The sequence below is a fragment of the Sinohyriopsis cumingii genome, chromosome 15 (genome assembly GCF_028554795.1).
Source record: "Sinohyriopsis cumingii isolate HCF-2022 chromosome 15, ASM2855479v2, whole genome shotgun sequence".
Taxonomy (NCBI): domain Eukaryota; kingdom Metazoa; phylum Mollusca; class Bivalvia; order Unionida; family Unionidae; genus Sinohyriopsis; species Sinohyriopsis cumingii.
Genome location: NC_142975.1, coordinates 88,979,631 through 89,002,931, shown reverse-complemented (window position 1 = coordinate 89,002,931; position 23,301 = coordinate 88,979,631). Strand labels below are relative to the sequence as shown.

Here is a 23,301-nt window from a genome sequence, read left to right as displayed (position 1 = left end):
TTTGTATTACTTTATACAGGCTGTTTATATTTATATTACTGTTATACAGGCTGTTAATATTGGTATTACTGTTATACAGGCTGTTAAAATTGATATTAATGTTGTACAGGCTGTTAATATTGGTATTACTGTTATACAGGCTGTTAATATTCATATTACTGTTATACAGGCTGTTAATATTGGTATTACTGTTATACAGGCCGTTAATATTGGTATTACTGTTATACAGTGTCAGGCTGTTTATATTGATATTACTGTTATACAGGCTGTTAATATTGGTATTATTGTTGTACAGGCTGTTAATATTGGTATTACTTTTATGCAGGCTGTTAATATTGGTATTACTGTTATACAGGCTGTTAATATTGGTATTACTGTTATACAGGCTGTTAATATTGGTATTACTGTTATAGAGGCTGTTAATATTGGTATTACTGTTATAGAGGCTGTTAATATTGATATTACTGTTATACAGGCTGTTAATATTGGTATTATTGTTGTACAGGCTGTTAATATTGGTATTACTTTTATGCAGGCTGTTAATATTGGTATTACTGTTATACATGCTGTTAATATTGATATTACTGTTGTACAGGCTGTTAATATTGGTATTACTGTTATACAGGATGTTAATATTGGTATTACTGTTATACAGGCTGTTTATATTGGTATTACTGTTATAGAGGCTGTTAATATTGATATTACTGTTATACAGGCTGTTAATATTTGTATTACTTTATACAGGCTGTTTATATTTATATTACTGTTATACAGGCTGTTAATATTGGTATTACTGTTATACATGCTGTTAATATTGATATTACTGTTGTACAGGCTGTTAATATTGGTATTACTGTTATACAGGATGTTAATATTGATATTACTGTTATACAGGATGTTAATATTGGTATTACTGTTATACAGGCTGTTAATATTGGTATTACTGTTATACAGGCTGTTAATATTGGTATTACTGTTATACAGGCTGTTTATATTGATATTACTATTGTACATGCTATTTATATTGGTATTACTGTTATACATGCTGTTTATATTGATGTTACTGTTGTACAGGCTCTTAATAATGGTATTAGTGTTGTACATGCTGTTTTGGTGTTATTATTGTTGTGCAGGCTGTTTATATTTGGTATTACTGTTGTACAGGTTGTTTATAATGGTATTACTGATGTACAGACTGTTTATATTGTCATTACTGTTGTACAAGCTGTTAATATTTGTATTACGATTGTATAGGTTGTTTCGTTTGGTATTTCTGTTGTACAGGCTGTTAGTAATGGCATTACTGTTTTACAGGCTGTTCCTATTGGTATTGCTGCTTTACAGGCTGTTTATATTGGTATTAATGTTTTACAGTGTTTATATTAGTATTACTGTTGTATAGACTGTTCATAATGCTATTAGTTTCATTCGGGCTGTTAATTTGGTAATTACTGTTTTAGAGGCCATTTATACTGATATTATAGTTGTACAGCCTGTCGATAATGGTATTACTTTTCTATAGGCTGTTTAAATTGGTATTATGGTTGTACAGGCTGTTTTTAAAAATAATTGGTTTTGTACAAGCCATCAATAATATTACTGTTGTACAGGCTGTTAATGGTCAGTAATGGTATTAATGTTTTACATGCTGTCAATAATGGCTATAGTATTGCACAGGCTGTCAATAATGGTATTAATGATTTACATGCTGTCAATAATGGCTATAGTATTGCACAGGCTGTCAATAATGTTATTACTGTTGCACAGGTTGTTAATAATGGTATTGATTTTATACAGGCTGTTAATAATGTTATAACTGATTTACAGGTTGTTAATATTGATATTGCTGCTTTACAGGCTGTTATATTGATATTACTGTTGTATAGTAATATTGGTATTCCTGTTGTACAGTCTGTTTATATTGATGTTACTGTTGAACAGGCTGTTTATATTATTATTGTTGTACTGGCTGTTTATAATAGAATTACTGTTGTACAGGCTGTCAATAATGGTACTCATGTTGTATAGGCTGTAAATATTGTATTACTGTTGTATAATTGCAATGCCAGTAGCTGGTACAGGAAAGTAACATTTCCATTGGTCAGAATGTTACCACATGATCAAAACGAATTGCGTTCATTTCTGTATGAACTGTAAGGAGAACTACTTTTCCACTTCTAAAAATAGAGTCACGTGTACAGCATAAGATAAACACCACCAGTTAAGGCAGACATGAAGTAAGCATTAAAGAAAAACAACATTCTAACAAACAAACAAAAAATAATTGAAAAAATTTGCTTCCATTGGTTGAAGGACTGGTATTGTGATGACCTTATTGCAATCAAGCTGGACATCCCAAGTGCTATAAATAACTACGTAACAGAAAAACCACAAACATGTATTACTACGCTCAATTAAGATTTCTGTTTTTTAATGATGCAAACAAAATAACATAACAAATAATTAAAATTTCAATTATAAATGTTTAACGTTGTTTTTTCTGAGTTCATCGTGGTATAAACTGTCAGTTGCCAACTCACACAGCTTACATAACGCCCTTCGGGCATTATTTGCTGTGTGAGTCGGCAACTGACAGTTTATACCACGATGAACTCAGAAAAAACAACATTAATCTCTTACATAGACTGTTTATATTGTTATTACTATTGTACAGACTGTTCATGTTGGTAGTCTGTTGTACAGGTTGTTTATAATGGTATTCATTTTTACAGGCTGTTAATATTGGTATTACTGCTTTACAGGCTGTTTATTTTGATGTTGCTGTTATACAGACTGTTTATATTGGTATTATTGTTGTACAAGCTGTTAATAATGGTATTTTTGTCCTACAGGCATTAATATTAGTATTAGTTTTGTACAGGCTGTTTATATTGATATTACTGTCATACAGGCTGTTAGTAATGATATTAATGTTGTACAGGCTGTTTATATTGATATTACTGTTGTACAGGCTGTTTATATTGCTATTACTGTTGTATAGGCTGTTTATAAAGATATTACTATTGTACAGGCTGTTTATATTGATATTGTTGTCATAATGGCTGTTTATAAAGATATTAATGTTGTACAGGCTGTTTATATTGATATTGCTGTCATACAGGCTGTTAATAATTATATTACTGTTGTACAGGCTGTTTATTTTGCTATTACTGTTATACAGGCTGTTTGTAAAGATATTACTGTTGTACAGGCTGTTTATATTTGATATTGCTGTCATACAGGCTGTTAATAATGATATTAATGTTGTACAGGCTGTTACAGATTATCATGTTCAAGGATTTTTGACTGGGAATTTAGCAGCAGTGCGAAAATATGAGTATTAAATAGATTTTAAACCCGTTCATGAAATGCATTCACATTTGTTTTTCATTTACATATCATCATTCTGCAGTTTGCATTGCATTGCATTGCATTCTCCATTACCCTCATACTGCATTCATCATTCTGCACTTTGCATTGCATTCTCCATTACCCTCATATTGCATTCATCATTCTGCAATTTGCATTGCATTCTCCATTACCCTCATATTGCATTTATCATTCTGCACTTTGCATTGCATTCTCCATTACCCTCATATTACATTCATCATTTCATTAACATTCATTCTTCATTTCATTTGCATTCATTCTGCATTTTGATTGCATTAATTTTGCATTCCATTTTCATTAGTAGAATTACTTACCATATATACTTTCTTTTAAGTCAAGTCAAACAACAAAGATCCTGATCTGCCATAGCATCATGTGCCTGCAGATTAGGGTCTGTGTTGTTTGTTCTACTGATTACTAAAAACAGCATTGACCAAGATCTTCTGGCACTTTATAACCTTTTATTGTGTATCTGCCTTACTGAGTGTTTTCTGTGTTGTTTTTCAGACTGTGGCAGATATTTTTTTGACAAAGAGGGCATTATTTGTCCTTCCCATTGAAGCAAATGCTGACAAGTTAAAAGAAGCAGCAAGGAAACTATTTGGACACATTAACTATATACTATCCAAGGTATGTACGAGGAAATCACACATGAATCATACAGTTTTTATCTGCAATTTCTTTCTTGAAATATTTTGCCAACATCAGCAACAGCTTTATTATTTTCTATTATCAAAAGAGGTGCTTGACAAAGCTTACAGAATGGAAGGTGTAAATGTTATATACTGCATATTTTCATTATTGCAGTTGAAACAATAAATGTTGAAAATGTCAAATATAAATCTGAAATATTAAGTTAAACCAGAGCTTGATTCAACATTATTAAGAGCATTCTTGTCACTTTTCAAGATAATATCATGATGTTATCTTTGCAGGTATATTATGGTGTTATCTTTGCAGCTATATCATCATGTTATCTTTGCAAATCTTGTTATAATGCTGTTTTTGCTGGTATATCATGATGTTATCTTTGCAGGTGTTTTCATGATGTTATCTTTGCAGGTATATCATGGTGTTATCTTTGCAGCTATATCATGATGTTATCTTTTCAAGTCTTGTCATGATGCTATGTTTGCAGATCTCATCATGATGTTATCTTTGCAGGTGTTTTCATGATTTTTTTTAGTAGGTATATCATGATGTTATCTTTGCAGGTATATAATGATGTTTTTTTTTAAATGTATTATCATGATGTTATATTTGCAGTTATGTCATGATGTTATCTTTGCAGGTATTGTCAGGATGTTATCTTTGCAGGCATATATTATGTTGTCTTTGCAGCTATATCATGATGTTGTCTTTGCAGGTATATCATGTTTTATTTGCAGTATTGTCATGATGTTATCTTTGCAGGTATATTATATGTCAACTTTACAGCCATATCATGATGTTATCTTTGCAGGTATTGCCATGTTATCTTTGCAGGTATTGTCATGATATTTCCTTTGTAGATATATCATGATGTTATCTTTGCTGGTATGTCATGATGTTTTCTTTGCAGCTATATCATGATGTTATCTTTGCAGGTTTTGTCATGATGTTATCTTTGTATCTATATCATCATGTTGTCTTTGCAGGTCACATCAACTCAGATCAGACATGACATCTCAAGGATTTTCATCTGCCAAATTGTGCTAAATAATGGCCTCATTTCCTCCCAAAAAATCAAGGTGTATTTTGCAACTTTTAAGTTGAGAATTCTCAGCTTGGGAAGGGGGACAAAAGTGAACTTCTAAATGACCCTAATTCTGAAGTTGTTGGAGACTTTTTGCATCATAAACAAAATTTAAATCATAAGAGACAGATTTTCAAAAAATCCTATTGAATTTTTATTAGTGTGAATTCATTTATTTTCATTTGTATAAATTTGTTCTTAGTGTGAATTTGTTTTTTTTCATTGGTATAAATCTTTGTGGTTATACAGAAAAATCACATTTTTGTTGTTACTTAAAGCTGGATAAGGGCAGACCCACCAACTCACATTCTCAACATAAAGGTTTACTGAAAAAAACCCACAAGATACTGACTTTTGGAAAAAATAGCAAAAGTTGTGAAAATATGAACTAAAATCTCAAAACGCTTGCAGAAACATATTGCAGTAATCTGTCCAGGGTCTTAAATATGCTGAAAACAGGTAATTTTACCAAACTGCATTTCATTTGTACTTTGCTTGCATTATTTCATGTTTGCATTTTAACAATCATCTCATCTTCTTGTATTTATGGTCATAATATGTATTCTGAGGTAACATTTATCACTTCTTTTCATCATTTCCTTTCATTATGGTTAATTTAGAAGGCATTTACCAACATCATTTCATTATAATGGTTAATTTAGAAGGCATTTACCAACATCATTTCATTATGGTCAATTTAGAAGGCATTTACCAACATCATTTCATTATGGTTAATTTTGAAATGCATTTACCAACATCATTTCATTATAATGGTTAATTTAGAAGGCATTTACCAACATCATTTCATTATGGTCAATTTAGAAGGCATTTACCAACATCATTTCATTATAATGGTCAATTTAGAAGGCATTTACCAACATCATTTCATTATGGTTAATTTAGAAGGCATTTACCAACATTATTTCATTATGGTTAATTTAGAATTAATTTAATTTACCAACATCATTTCATTATGGTTGTTGTTGTTGTTGTGGGGTTTAATGCCATTTTTCAGCACACGATAGGCTATACATGGTGGCCAGTATTAATGGTGGAGGAAGAACCCGGAAAACCCCGGAAAGAACCACCGACCCACGAGAAGCTACTGGCAAGCTTTCTCACATGCCCACATTGGCTGAATCTTAGACTCGAACCACCGCAGACAGAGGTGAGATGGCAGTGATCCGTAACGAAGAGCGCTTTAGACCACTCGGCCACTCGGGGCCCCCATTTCATTATGGTAAATTTAGAATTAATTTACCAACATAATTTCATTATGGTTAATTTAAAATGCATTTACCAATGTCATTTCATTATGGTTAATTTAGAATGCATTTACCAACATCATTTCATTATAATGGTTAATTTAGAAGGCATTTCCCACATCATTTCATTATGGTTAATTCAGAATGCATTTACCGACATCATTTCATTACGGTTAATTTAGAATGCATTTATCAACATCATTTCATTATAATGGTTAATTTAGAATGCATTTACCAACATCATTTCATTATGGTTAATTTAGAATGCATTTACCAACATCATTTCATTATGGTTAATTTAGAATGCATTTACCAACATCATTTCATTATGGTTAATTTAGAATGCATTTACCAACTTCATTTCATTATAATGGTTAATTTAGAATTAATTTACCAACAACATTTCATTATGGTTAAGTTAGAATACATTTACAACATCAAGATCTCCATTTCTGCTTATATTTAATTTAATGATCAATTGTTTTTTTTTTATCTTATCTTAATAAAAGTGTGCTTAAAAACATAGAAAATGCATGAAATTAAAAAATTAAAAAAATTATGCCAAATAAAATTATAAACCCAACTGCAATAAAACAGATAGTACTCTTGTAAAATATTGATCAGCAAACGTTTTCTTCTTATTTCATTTCTTTCGCATAAATATTGTAATTTATATTAAGCAACTGGTGGTGAAGTTATGACATTAGTGATGGTTGTTTAAACAATTTTATGGCTTGTAAGTAGTAACAACATTTCTGTGAGTGTAAAGAATACAGAATTTGATCTCAGATTATGATGCAGAAGGGATTTTCACTGAATTGGCAGCAGGCTGAAATACACATATTAGATTTTCAAGTACATTTATGACATGCATTTATGTTTAATTTCATTTTTGTTTATCATGTATTGTTCTGCATTTTGCATTTGCATTCTCCATCCATTTCCTCCATATTGCATTCATCATTTCATTTTCATTCTCTCTACATTTCATGTGCATTCCATTTTCATTTTCATTTCAGTGGTAAAATTACCTGTTTCAGTCTGTGGTAATCTAATGGTCAAATTATCCATTTCACAGTCTGTGTTAAAATGATGTATTTCATAGTCTTTGATAAAGTTACCAATTTCACAGTCTGTGGTAAAATTATCCATTGTATGTTTTTGGTGAAAGTCCAGTTTCATGGTCTGTGGTAATCTAATGGTGGCTTACGATCTTAAATTTTATTTATTTTATGCTCCCTTATATTGATAGGTTCTTAATGATTCATATATTGGTTGTGTGGTTTTTATGATGGTGGAAACAGATACCCAAGGGAAATCACAAATGTTGGGTGGATAACCACATACACTTTCTACCTGTTCTGAACCCATGACTTAAAAACTGCAAATCTCTCTTGTTGCTGTGATGTTAATAAAACAGCAGCCACTATATTGTCATTTTAGGACCCCAAGGCAACGATCATGATTGTGAGAGTAAATCTGGGTGAGGGTAAAGCTGCCCTATCAGGCCTTCTGAAGAGAGAATTAGAAATATTGATGCAAAATGAAAAGGACAGACTTGCCAAGGAGGCAGACATTTTAAAAAATCCACAGTAAGTCTCTGTTGGAGTGAGTAATAATTCTACAGTCAGTATCAGTCTTTGTAGAGGTTGTAAACCTTATAGGGATAGTAAATCCACAGTAAGTCTCTGGTAGGTGTGGTAAATCCACAGGAAGTCTCTGGTAGGTGTGGTCAATCCACAGGAAGTCTCTGGTAGGTGTGGTCAATCCACAGTAAGTCTCTGGTAGGTGTGGTCAATCCACAGGAAGTCTCTGGTAGTTGTGGTAAATCCACAGTAAGTCTCCGGTAGGTGTGATCAATCCACAGGAAGTCTCTGGTAGTTGTGGTAAATCCACAATAAATCTTAGGTAGTTGTGGTAAATCCACAGTAAGTCTCTGGTAGGTGTGGTTAGTCCACAGGAAGTCTCTGGTAGGTGTGGTAAATCCACAGGAAGTCTCTGGAAGGTGTGGTAAATCCACAGGAGGTCTCTGGTAGGTGTGGTAAATCCACAGGAAGTTTCTTGTATTGGTTTTAATCTAGAGTTAGACTCTATTTGTTTTATTTGATCAATCAGTCTTTGATTTTTTTATGTTACGTATTTGATTTTGTATTGCTGAACAGCAAGTACAAACAGGATTCACACTGAAGTGAATAAAAATGATATTTGGGGATTTTATTGCACTACTTAATTGTAGACAGTGCATTACATTATTACATGCAATGTGCTACTTTATTGTAGACAATGTATTACTTTTGGTGGCGCTGTACAGTTTCGTATTTTGCATATGGGGTTAGGATTTTAAAGAAAAAGAATTTCCCTGGCTTTCCTCACTGGTTATACTGGCTATTTAAAAAAAGACCTTGTATATCTTAGGTAAAATTCAATGAACCTTTAATTCCCTTTATTTTGATGTATGATTGATGTGTGTAATATGGGTTATAGAGTATATAGCTTGGCCTTACTTCAGATGTGCACCTTTCAAAAAAGTGCTAGCTCTACTTGGTCATTTTCACTTCCTGAACTTCAGAGGTAAATTGTATAAAAAAGAGCTGATAACTTTTTTTACATTTTATATATTTGGTAATTCATTCATTGCACTTTCAGAAGCTGTTATTGTCTAGACTGGCAAAATTCATTTTCCCTATTTTAATAGCTGCCATGTATAGTGTACTTTAGACTAATTCAGGCTGATTTTTTAACACAAGGGAGCAGTCATTTTAGTTAGCAGTGTGTTTAAATCATGTAAAATTTCCAAAAGTACAATATCCAAAGAAATATCATCCACATTACTTTAATGTAGCATAGAGGTATGCCATCATTCTCTCCATTGTGCATGTTTTAAATGCAAACAACTTCACCTTACATGCATCACTCTCTCAAAAGTACATAATAACTGGTGAGAGCCCTCATACATGACACTACTTTACTGTATACATTGCATTACTTTATTAAATACATGGCACTACTTTATTATACATTGCACTACTTTATTGTATACATTGTACTACTTTATTGTTTACATTGCATTACTTTATTAAATACATTGCACTACTCTATTGTATACTTTCTGTTACTTTATTGTATACATGACACTACTTTATTGTATACATTGCTCTACTTTATTGTATACATTACACTACTTTGTTGAATACATGACACTACTTTACTGTATACATTGCATTACTTTATTCTTTACATTACACTACTTTATTGTTTACATTACACTACTTTATTGTATACATTACACTACTTTATTGTATACATGACACTACTTTATTGTTTACATGACACTACTATATTGTATACATGACACTACTTTTTTGTATACATGACACTACTTTATTGTATACATTGCACTACTTTATTCTGTACATTGCACTACTTTATTGTATACATTGCACTACTTTATTCTGTACATTGCACTACTTTATTCTGTACATTACACTACTTTATTGTATACATTACACTACTTTATTGTATACATGACACTACTTTTTTGTATACATGACACTACTTTTTTGTATACATTGCACTACTTTATTCTGTACATTGCACTACTTTATTGTATACATTGCACTACTTTATTGTATACATTGCACTTCTTTATTCTGTACATTGCACTACTTTATTGTTTACATTGCATTACTTTATTCTTTACGTTGCACTAATTTATTGTATTTATGACACTATTTTATTGTATACATTGCACTACCTTATTGAATACTTTGCACTACTTTATTGTATACATTGCACTACTTTATTGTTTACATTGCATTACTTTATTCTTTACATTGCATTACTTTATTGTATACATTGCACTACTTTATTGTTTACATTGCATTACTTTATTAAATACATGGCACTACTTTATTGTATACATTGCACTACTTTATTGTTTACATTGCATTACTTTATTGTTTACATTGCACTACTTTATTGAATAAATTGCACGTTTTTATTGTGTATATTGCACTACTTTATTGTTTACATTGCATTACTTTATTCTTTACATTGCATTACTTTATTCTTTACATTGCATTACTTTATTTTATACATTGCACTACTTTATTGTATACATGACACTACTTTATTGTATACATGACACTACTTTATTGTATACATTGCTCAACTTTTTGTATACATTGCACTTCTTTATTGTATACATGACATTCTATACATTGCACTATTTTATTTATGGCTAAGTAATATTGATTAAAATGGCACTTTTGTCAAAAACATGTACATTCATGCAATAAATCATCACCCACAACCTATGTAGCAAACACATTTGTCTGTCACCATAACACAAGTCCTGCAACACATACCTCCACAAAATTTGAAGATAGCTTGTACTTGTGATAAGGAATAATACTAACAGTTTTGGGTTGAAAGGTCAAAGATCAAAGACCTTAAGTAAAAGAATAACTGAGTTCTCCACTGTCTGCAGTTACCAAACTTTGTAGATGGTTTTGCACTTGGGATAAGGAAGTACCCTATTAACTTTGCATTGAAAAGGTCAATGTTTAGGTCATTGTGACTAAAAGAAATATTTGCTGCATAACAAGTTATGTTACACATTGCAACCTAGACTAAACTCTGTGGTTGACTTGAGCTTGCATTGTACAAGAAGCATATTGAGTCGGTGGGGGGGGTTTTAAAGGTCAAAGGTCAAGGTCACATTTCAAAAGAATAAAAATGGTTTTTGCATAATAACTTAAGCTCTCTTCCATGAACCTTTACCAAAGTTTGTTAAGGGTTTGCAGTTACTTACATACCCAGAAGATGTCTATTGATTTTGACTTTCAAAGGTCAAATATTAGGGTATTTTGCTTCAAAGAATAAACATGTTTTGCAGAATAGCTTTTGTTCTAGATTACTATTTCTTGACTATACTTTGATGGTGGCTTGCATTTATGGTCACCGTAATAAGGCAACTTGAACCCGAGTTCATGTTCGTGTTAAGTCTAATAATAATGTAATGATTTCTGCACAGTAACTTTAGTTGGCATGTACAGTTGTCCCCCTCTTAGAAGGCCATCGCTATTGCAGCAGGGAGTGACCTTATAAGAAGGGTGGTCCCTCTAGAGGGTGATCACAAATGTGAGCAGTATCTACATACAAAGAAAGTAGCAACTTCATTTAATTCTGAAACTTTTAATATTTTCATTTCCAAGTCACATGTATGTTGTAAAATCAATGTGAAAAAATTTTTTACTGATGTCATTTTAGGAAGAATGTTATGAATAACCATCAATATGGTTTTACAACTGTCTTTATAAAAATATTACAGATCACATCATCTGTCACCAATAGACACTTCAACACAATACCGAATCCTTAGGCTTGAAATATGTATCTAGTGTTATCTGTCCCATACTATCTACATCTAGTGTTATCTGTCCCATGCTATCTACATCTAGTGTTATCTGTCCCATGCTATCTACATCAGTGTTATCTGTCCCATGCTATCTACATCTAGTGTTATCTGTTCCATGCTATCTACATCTAGTGTTATCTGTCCCATGGTATCTACATCTAGTGTTATCTGTCCCATGGTATCTACATGTAGTGTTATCTGTCCCATGCTATCTACACCTTTTCTTTTTTCTTTTTTTAGAATGTCTTGTGTTTTTGTAATTATGTTGATATTTTACTTATTTTTCACGATATTATTTGAGTCTTTCCAACATCAAATTTGTCTGCGAGGATCCTCAAACTCTCCCCATTTTCATTTAGTCAAATTACTTTCACTTTTGCTTCTAAAGTGAGAATTTTTCTTTTCCTCAATAACATGTTGATCTTTTCACAATAACTTATTCCTGTGTTGTCAACTACACAACTGAAACAAATTGTTGGGGATTTAAACAAAAGACATGTATACTGTATATTTAAAGGAAATGATCTTGTCACATGATTCATTGGTGGCAGTCTTGTATCCTGCTTTCATGCAGATCTGTTCTGAACAATATCACATTGCGGCCATTAGGTTTTGTAATCTTGACAGTTATTGTCAGTATTAATAGCCACTAATAATAAAAGTGAACCAGCTCAACATATAAGCAAGGGAAGCAAGAGAGAATGAGATTTCGATTTTTAATGTAGCTTTTTTAAAAAATCAGTCATATCGCTACTATGTCTGCAGTTTTGCAGTTTATAGTGATGTCTAGCACTGGGGCGTCATGCTGCAGACATGTAGCATGATGTCCCATCCAGTCACATTATCCTGACACCTGAGGCTGACCGGTTCTAACACTAACCTCTTAATGCTGAGTGTCAAGCGAGGCAGCTGTTAGTACCAATGTTTGGAGTCTTTGGTATGACTCTGCCTGGGTTTGAACCCGTGACCTCCTGCATCTGAGTCAGATGCTCTAATCATTAGGCCACTGGAGTGGTAGTAAGGGAAGCTATAAAGGCTATCAAACCATTTTCCTGCTGACTTGTGTACATCTGTACTGCACTTCGCTGCTGTTGTTGCTATTATAATAAAATAATTGTAATCTTAACAATTATCAGAGTGACTAAACCAGACATCTCATGATCACACAGCAGTATGGTTAATTGTATGGATTAAAATTCAAGTATTTTTCAGCTTTGTGGAATAAATTTGGCCTTTTTTGAGGGGAAAATTTTACATTTTTGCACTAATATGCTGGCCACTGGTCATGTAAGAAGAGTGGCCCATCTTGAGGGGTTCTTTGGGAACACAAACTGGTAGGTGCCAAGGGATTCTGACTATAAGAAGTGGGTGGCAGCTGGTCAGGGGGCCGTTCAAGAAGGGGACATTCTATGTAGAGATACAAAAAAATGAGATAACACTGGCATCTGGCATGTATGTAGAGATTCAAACAGTGACATAACACTGGCATTTTGCATGTATGTAGAGATACAAACAGTGAGATAACACTGACATTTGGCATGTATGTAGAGATACAAATAATATTATAACACTGACATTTGGCATATATGTAGAGATACAAACAGTGAGATAACACTAACATTTGCCATTTATGTAGAAATACAAACAATGAGATAACACTGACATTTGGCATATATGTAGAGATGCAAACAATGAGATAACACTGACATTTGGCATGTATGTAGAAATTCAAATAGTGAGATAACACTGACATTTGGTGTGTATGTAGAGATTCAAAAAGTGAGATAACACTGACATTTGGCATGTATGTAGAGATACAAACAATGAGATAACACTGGCATTTGGCATGTATGTAGAGATACAGTGAGATACCACTGACATTTGGCATGTATGTAGAGATACAAGCAGTGAGATAACAATGATATTAGGCATGTATTTAGAAATACCAATAATATTGTAACACTGACATTTGGCATGTATGTAGAGATACAAACAGTGAGATAACACTGACATTTGGCATGTATGTAGAGATACAAACAATGAGATAACATTGACAATTGGCATGTATGTAGAGATACAAATAATATTATAACACTGACGTTTTGCATGTATGTAGGGATACAAACAATGAGGTAAGACTGACATTTGACATGTATGTAGAGATACAGTCGGCATTATTGTACAGTGTCTTATTGGACTTACATTTGGTATCATTGTAAAGTATCTTATTGAAAGTTACATTTGGTATCAATGTACAGTGTCTTAGTTGGCATCATTGTACTGTGTCTTATTGAAGTTACATATGGTATCACTGGAAAGTGTCTTATTAGAGCTTACATTTGGTATTATTGTACAGTGTCTTATTGGAGCTTACATTTGGTATTATTGTACAGTGTCTTATTGGAACTTACATTTGGTATTATTGTACAGTGTCTTATTGGAACTTACATTTGGTATTATTGTACAGTGTCTTATTGGAGCTTACATTTGGTATTATTGTACAGTGTCTTATTAGAGCTTACATTTGGTATTATTGTACAGTGTCTTATTGGAACTTACATTTGGTATCATTGTAAAGTATCTTATTGAAAGTTACATTTGGTATCAATGTACAGTGTCTTATTGGAACTTACAGTTGGCATCATTGTACTGTGTCTTATTGAACTTACATATGGTATCACTGGAAAGTGTCTTATTAGAGCTTACATTTGGTATTATTGTACAGTGTCTTATTGGAACTTACATTGGGTATTATTGTACGATGTCTTATTGGAACTTAAATTGGGTATCATTGTACATTGGCTTATTGGATCTTACATTGGGTATCATGGTTCATTATTTTACCAGTATTATTACATTTTGAAGACATGGCGCTGACAAAAATGGCATTAATGACAATCATACGTTATACTGGTTCATAAAACATGTGGTTTTAAGCAGTCATTAAATATAACTAAACTTTTACTGATTAATAAGAATCAGTTTAGAATAGAATTTGTTTTTTGATTGATATCAAGTTAACACTACAAGTTTCAATGTATTGGTACAAAGAATTAGTGACCAAATTACAGACAGCTTAGAAATTTATTAAAGAAATCATTTGGATAGTTTTATGCCATGCCTTGACACTGGTATGGATTACAGTGTTACCCTTGCTTATCAATCTATCTGTCCATATTTTCTTGGTTAAAAATTTAGTTCATGTCATACCTTGATACTGGTTGAAATTTATAGTGTTATCCTTGTAGAGCCACCTGTCTGTCTGTTCATTGTATTTTAGTTAAAGCTTATGTTTTTGTTAGTTTCAAGCAGTGTGATGGGGCATTCATTGTTCCATAAATGGATTTCTGTTTGTATGGGTATTTTAAAATATTGTTTTAATATCCAGAGCTGTGTGAATTTAAAAAAAAAATATGTAGGTCTAGGGCTACATTTTCAAAAATAATTTGAAAACAATAAAGAGAAAAATGTGGTCATATTGTTAAAACTTGGAGTCAATGACCAAACAATTCAGGTTCTGGATGCAAGGAGTCTGACTTTCAAGAGCTTTGAGTTTTTTATTTAGATGCTAAACAAATCTTGCTCACCTGTCCCAAGATAGATCTTATATTTTACTTATATCTGCATTTTACTTATACCTGCCCAATGTAGATCTTATTTTTGATTCATATATTTTGTAGAAAGCTGAGTGAGCTGAACTTTGAGGCACAGCGTATGATGGCCAAAGCTTGTGTTCTTCGGAACCGGATAGAGTTGCTCAATATCTTAACAGCTGATGTCAACCTTAGCAAACCCGGACCAGAGGTAAGCCTAAAGGGCATCTTATTTGTTGTCTTGCCTGCTGAGCATAGTTATCACTATCTGATGTGGTAGTGTTGCTGCTGTTGCAGCTGTTGTTTCTGTTTTAGGTATATGCATCAACATTAACTTTGTGCATTTAACTCCAACAAAACACAGAATGGTTACATTCATCAATGCTCACTAATGGCAAAAATGGGTTACAGTGATGCATTTTTTGTCACCTTGACAACAGAATGGTGAGAAATAGGAAAAACTCTTCTGATGCGTATGGTGATGAAAGCAGTAGATGCACCATAATTAAGATTTGACGTTAAACTTGTGCCCGATCTTTTTGCATGTCTAGATGCAGCCAGATACATCATTGCAAGTCAGATACAGTGTATACATTATTAAAAGTTGAATACATTTTGGATACATTATTACAAGTCAAATACAGCAGGAAATATAATTTCAGTTCATGTACAGCAGGATACATCATTACAAGTCTGACACATTGGATACATTATTACAAGTCAGATGCTGCAGGACACATCAATTCAATTCAGGTACAGCAAGATACATCATTGCAAGTCTAGATCCAGCAGGATACATTTTTTCATGTCAGATACATACATCAGGTTAAATTATTACAAGTCAGAAGCAGCAGAATACATCATTGCCGGTAATGTTTGAATTGGCTTCATTTCTAAGATATTGTGCAGTAATGAAATTTGATATGAAGTGCATTCCTTCGGAATAATTTAAGAGTGGGTCACAGCAACCTATTTTTCTTAATCAAATTATTATATTAAGGTAATACATAATGTACTGCTGGATCAGACAAGATATACCATTCTGCATAATTACTTTTTTGTTGATGGACCAATAAAAATAATTGAAAACAGCGGTACTTTTAATTATTTAGGTTTTTTATAACCTTTACCCTTGGTACCAGGTTTTACCATATTGCAGATGTATTCGGACCAATTTCTTTAATGCTATCACAGTAGAAAAACCAATATTATTTGTAACTGTATTTGGGTTATGAAACTTGGGTTGTGGTTGCTACACCTTGGTGGTTGGGTGGGGTGGGGGGAGATTTGAGAAGTAGTATGAAATAATACATGGGGAAAGTAAACTATTGCAGTTTTGTGTTTTTTTGGGGGAAATTCTGGCCTAATATTTATATAGCAAATGATAAAGCATAGCTGATACAGATTACATGTTTTATTGCACCATAAAAAACATCTCAAATGTTTTGCTTTCAATCATTGAAGGTAACAATATCAACAAATATTTTAAGACTGTCAGTATTGATCAGTCTCATTGTGACTCAGTAAGGAACTCAGACTTGGAATGTCAAAAGTATATAAAACTTACTGCAATAATCCAAGTATCCATAACAGTATACACTTATGTCAGTCAAAGTATATAAAACTTACTACAATAATCCAAGTATCCATAACAGTATACACTTATATCAGTCAAAGTATATAAAACTTACTGCAATAATCCAAGTATCCATAACAGTATATACTTATATCAGTCAAATACCCATAACATAATTCAGATATCCATGGAAGTAATTATAGGTTACTGCATTTGTATGGGAAAATATGAACAAGTGTTTTGGATGAAAATACTGCATGACCTTGGGAGCGCAGTATATCCATCTGACAAAACGAGTTCATATTTTCCCATATAAATGCAGTAACCTTTTCATTATATGCTCATTTTCTTATCCTACCTAAGGCTTAATTATATAAACAAAATACACTTCAAGAAACAAAGTAACTGAATGTATGCCGTATTCTAAAATAAATACACAAGCGCAGATTCATAAATACACAGCAATAACATTATTAATGCGCACATAACTCTGCCCAGATAAATTTGAACTTAGTTGCATGCTAGACATAACTTCTAAAAGAAAATAGCGTTTTGGTTTACTTAAAATTGAAATTCAGAGTCATATTTTTAATGAATGCACATTGCAACAACGTATCCATTTGATCTGGAATGAATAGATTTTGGTATTTTTGTCAATTCTATGAATTCTGTGATTTTGGACAGGGTTTATCTATGCCAATTCTAAATGAAATACATTGGATTGAAGCAGTGAGGGAGAAGCGTGTTGACATCTGCAAATGTGTTTCTGTTCTGTTATTGAATGTTTTAAATCATTATGTGGGAAAAATATGAAGTCTTTCAATTGCAATGATCAAAAAGACACTGGAATTTAATCTTTATTTCATTTTAAGTACAGTAAGGAGGATGTAATTGCACTTGGAATAAAGTTGAAATTACAGTACAATTTCGAAATGTGTAATCAAGCTGAGAACCCATGACATTGCTCATATAATTTGGACTTGCAGAACTAAGAAAGTACATTTTGAGGAAATTGAGGATGTAAAACTGTTAGTATATTTTTTGCCATTCTCATTACCAGCTAAAGGAGACAGTTTATGCCTTGTCTCTTGCAGGTTATTTATAAGGACCCTCTCTTGTATCTATAGCTATTCTAAATCCGAAACATTGTATCAAAATGTTAACACAAAATGTACCAAAGCAGCTGGTATGTGGCAGTCCATGAAACATCTTGTTTAGTTCATTTAGAAAAAAATTTAATCAACCAAAACATAAGGCATCTAAAATGAGAGTGTACATGATTTGTTTACAATCAAAAGTGGTTCCTAATACACTATTGGGCACACGTGAGTTCAGTATGAAGTTGTGCATGAGTGCAATATCATAAAATACTGAATGATTCTGAATGATTCTGACAATGTAAAGTTAACAGAGAAAAAAATGAATATATAATAAATACTTTATATAATCTAAATACCCATGACAATGTATACTTTATATGATCTAAATACCCATTACACTTTATTTGATCCAAATACCCATGACCACATATACTTTGTATAATCCAAATACCCATGACTGTATATACTTTATATAATCCAGATACCCACAACAATATATACTTTCTATAATCTAAATACTCATAACCATATATACTTTATACAATCCAAATGTCCATGACCATATATACCATGTCCACATATACTTTATATGATCCAGATACCCATGTCCACATATACTTTATATAGTCCAGATACCCATGTCCACATATACATTATATAATCCAGATACCCATGACCACATATACATTATGTAATCCAGATACCCATGACCACATATACTTTATATAGTCCAGATACCCATGTCCACATATACTTTATATGATCCAGATACCCATGTCCACATATACTTTATATAATCCAGATACCTATGTCCACATATACTTTATATAATCCAGATACCCATGACCACATATACTTTATATAATCCAGATAGCCATGTCCACATATACTTTATATAATCCAGATACCCATGTCCATATATACTTTATATAATCCAGATACCCATGTCCACATATACTTTGTATAATCCAAATACCCATGACTGTATATACTTTATATAATCCAGATACCCATGACCATATATACTTTCTATAATCTAAATACTCATAACCATATATACTTTATATAATCCAAATACCCATGACCATATATACATTATATAATCCAGATGCCCATGACCACATATACTTTATATAATCCAGATACCCATGTCCACATATACTTTATATGATCCAGATACCCATGACCATATATACTTTATATAATCTAAATACTCATAACCATATGTGCTTTATAAAACTTTCAAGGTGTTGGTTCTGACAGTGTGCAGTGACATGAACTTTATATGGTTATTTTAACATAAATATGAAATGTTAATTGTTTCAAGAAAATGTTTTAAAAGCAAATTAATTTATCTTCCTTTTTTCAATCAGGACAAAAGTTTGTTGATAGAAGCTTTACTGAAGGGGACAAAGAATGTCTTTGACTCCTATCCAGAGTACCAGGAAATTGCCAGTCCCATCTTTGCATATCTTCAGAGCAACACAGTGGAGAAGATGTACTTTGATGGAGCCAGCTCTCTGGAGAACTCCAAGACATCTCAGTGCAAACTTCAGTTGCTACAGACCATGGTGGTGAGTTCCATGTATACTTGCACATAAGCTGAATCCAACTACAAACAACATGGACCCTGATATGCCTTTGCATAATGCACTAGCAGATCAGAGTCAGTGTTTTGTAGTCCTTCCAAACTGTATAGTCCCACATCTGTATTATGAATTAATAAAGGACATGTGCCCATAAATATTCAGGACACGTCCAGGAGTTAAAAATGTTAAACCTTTAGTTACTGACCTTTAATACAAAGCAGTATATTAGCGAGACATTTCTTATGGGGTGGGCAGGGTTCCCACGCTACTGGGAAATCAGAAAAAAAGTCAGGAGAAATGACAATTTTTTCCTGACCATGAAAAGTTCTTGAAGTTTGCTAATATTGATGAAAGTCAGGAAAAACCTTAGAATTTTCCTCCACAGCTTGACGCCTGAAATTATTATGCAGTTGAGCCGTAACTGAACTGATCATGAGTTAAATTTATCAAGTTCTAACCAGAATATTAGGAGGTTTCACTATGGATCAGCTTGCCATAAATATATTTGTTGAGACAATCCAAATGCTCAGTGGATTAGATGCGTCTGGTAGACTTTTTGTTTTATAGACAGTTTGATATCTGTATCTTTTTTTATTTTTATATAGACGGTATGAAAACCAGCCTATAATCACAAGAAGTCAACATGGTGGTGTTAAAGCATAGCTGCTTTATGGATGGGTTAGCAAACTTAAACATTGTTAAGTCGAGTTATACGTGCATGAAATCGATATGAAAATTTTTTTTCTCTCAGAAATTGCGAGTGTTAAAAGCTTTATGTCTTTAATCTGCTGAAAGATGATAAAACTATGCATTGATGAAATTTGAGCTGGTACTAGTGATTTTGATTGCTAGTCGAACGAACACACAGAATCTCAACTGTCATTTTCAAATATTATAGAAAAAATATTACATGAAAGTCATACTGGTTGTAATAAAAATACAAAAACGAAAGAGCACAAAGTTCTCTATATTTTTTCTGAGACCAACTACCGGAGTTTTTTTGTATCACGTGATTACCATGTTGACATGTGCTATCTCATGCAGGGAGCATATGAAGCAGGGAACCAGACTACTCTGCTTGATGACTCAGACTGGCCAAGTTTCTTGTAGTTCTTGAAATAAATATGTTGAGAATTATATGTTCTTTTTGGTTTTTACAAAAGGTACCAGACTTTCATTTAATATAATTGAAATTTTGTACAATGACATTAAAAAGGAGTTTGTTGTTGATATCATGTGACTGTTGGACTTTTGATGTCATTGTGTGAGAGTAGTGAAGTCATGTGACTATTAACACAAATGGTGAGTACCGGGCATAGGCACATGATGGGAGGATAAACTAATCATGTGTACACTCACCAATTAACATGTTAGACTGGCCAATGCAAACAGCGCCTTCGGCAGACTCTATAAATGAATCTGGCACAACGCCAGTCTCAAGAGAGATACAAAGATCAGCTTCTACAGAGCTCCTGTATGGCGCCAAATCCTGGGTCACCTACAGCCACCACCTCCTCCTCCTTGAACGCTTCCATCAGTGCTGCTTCCACACCATCATCAACATCCATTGGAGTGAATTCATCCCCAACACTTAAGTCCTCAAACAAGCAGGGATCACCAGTGTTGAGGCCATGCTCATGAAGATACAGCTTCGCTGGGCAGGGCACGCGTCCAGGTTGGAGGATCATTGCCTGCCAAAGATCACACTGTATGGTGAGCTGTCAGCTGGTCACTGATAAAGGGGCACCTCGAAAGAGATATAAAGACACCTTTAAAAAGACCCTCATCACCTGTGGCATCGATCACCGCCAATGGGCATCACAAGCTGCTGACCGTGAAAGCTGGCGACATACAGTTCACCAGGCCACTGGCCCTTTTGAACAAAACAGATGGGCCATCTTGGAGGAAAAATGATGGTGAAGAAAAAACTGGGAACCATCGGCATCACCCACCACAACCCAGACATTCCCTTGCAGCCTCTGTGGACGGACGTCCCTGTCATGTATAGGGCTCGTCCTATCGATTTCATGCAGGTTTAAGTTGATATAACATAGCTTAAATTTGCTAGGCCTGCTGGTAAGCTATCTTATGGTTGTGGCAGATCCAAAATATTTTATATGTAATTGCTCTGAACCCACACTCCATCCTAAATGTCGAAATGTGAAAAATGGGGTTCGAATATTCGGAGGAAACACAGATTAGAAAATTTTGAATCTCTGAGCTGAACTTTGTTGCAAAATTATTACACAGTTACATGTAGCTTGAAGCATTGGTTTCAGATCTTAAATACAATGCATAATATATATAACATTCACATATAGAATTCTTTAGAATTAAAGGTTTGAAAGGAAGCAAAATAATTTATGCTCATTATGTTGTTTTCATGTAGCAACATAATGCAGGTAAGCAAAGTAAAGTTAGGATTTGTATTCTGTACATTGAAATGGCTTTACATGCCAATTTATAGGAATATAGTCAGATTTGTTTTGTGTGACTCATTTTGTGGTTTTGAACGTGATCATCTTTTCCGACATGTTTTGGAGAGTCTTGAAGTGAAACATCTTCATATTTGGAAAATGCATGTTTTATAATCCAAAATGTTCTTTAATTCCATTCAGTAACAGTTAAATGTTAACCTTGAAAAAATTCATTTCATCCGGGAAAAAACCTGGAAAAGACCTGGAAATTTATATTTAGAAAAGCATGGGAACCATGGGTGGGGGTAAGGCCACTTTCTTCAGAGAAGGGCATTTGTTAAGAGTCTGAGTGTCAAATGATATTTGTACTTTAAGGGTGGGCTTCACTACAGTATATTTACATGATGCTTGACTTCATATTTACAAATAAACACATTGTTATCAAGGGGATTCATGTTTACAAGAAATCACATTTGTGGAAAGGGGATTCATGTTTACAAGAAAACATTGTTATCAAGGGGATTCATGTTTACAAGAAAACACGGTGGAAAGAGGATTCATATTTACAAGAAATCACATTGGTGGAAAAGTTATTCAGGTTTACAAATAAACACATTCTTATCAAGGGGATTCATGTTTACAAATAAACACATTTTTGGTGAAAGGAATCAGTTTTACAAATAAACACATTGCTGGAAACGGGATTCACATTTACAAAAAAATGCATTGCTCGAAAGGGGATTAATGTTTACAACTAAGCACATTGTTGGAAGGAGATTCATGTTTTTAAGTAAAGACATTGTTGGAAAGGGGATTCATGTTTACAAGTAAAGACATTGTTGGAAAGGGGATTCATGTTTACAAGTAGTGTTGTTGTATTAAAGGGGATTGTGTATACTAATAAACACATTGTTGGCAACAGGATTCATGTTTACAATGTGACAATAATTACTCAAATTTCATGCATAATTTTTTCAGAAGTCTTTGTATGGGTAAATTGTAAATAATAAATTGACTTGAATCTCAAACCGTATTCATTTTTTTTGCTGTTATTGCATAATTAGATAGGGAATCCTAAGTGTAAATGGTGAGATTTCATTGGATGGGATCTTGATAGTGTCACCTATACGGGAAGTTTTCTCAGAAAATGATTCACAAAGCATATCCTTTTCTCTATTTTTAAAGTTTACTTTTAGATAGATCATATACAAATGTAT

At 33.0% G+C, this 23,301-nt stretch overlaps 1 protein-coding gene across 1 annotated transcript in view; it reads left to right on the top strand.

Annotated features, from left to right (window-relative positions):
• Positions 1–23,301, top strand: part of LOC149782268 (uncharacterized) — a 275,026-nt gene that overhangs the window by 32,656 nt on the left and 219,069 nt on the right. Inside the window, exons 9-14 of the mRNA XM_089935109.1 lie at positions 50–718; positions 3,898–4,020; positions 4,804–4,875; positions 7,834–7,982; positions 15,490–15,613; positions 19,452–19,652. Coding sequence (XP_089791235.1) covers positions 50–718; positions 3,898–4,020; positions 4,804–4,875; positions 7,834–7,982; positions 15,490–15,613; positions 19,452–19,652 — 1,338 coding nt within the window. The remainder of the gene's footprint in view (positions 1–49; positions 719–3,897; positions 4,021–4,803; positions 4,876–7,833; positions 7,983–15,489; positions 15,614–19,451; positions 19,653–23,301) is intronic.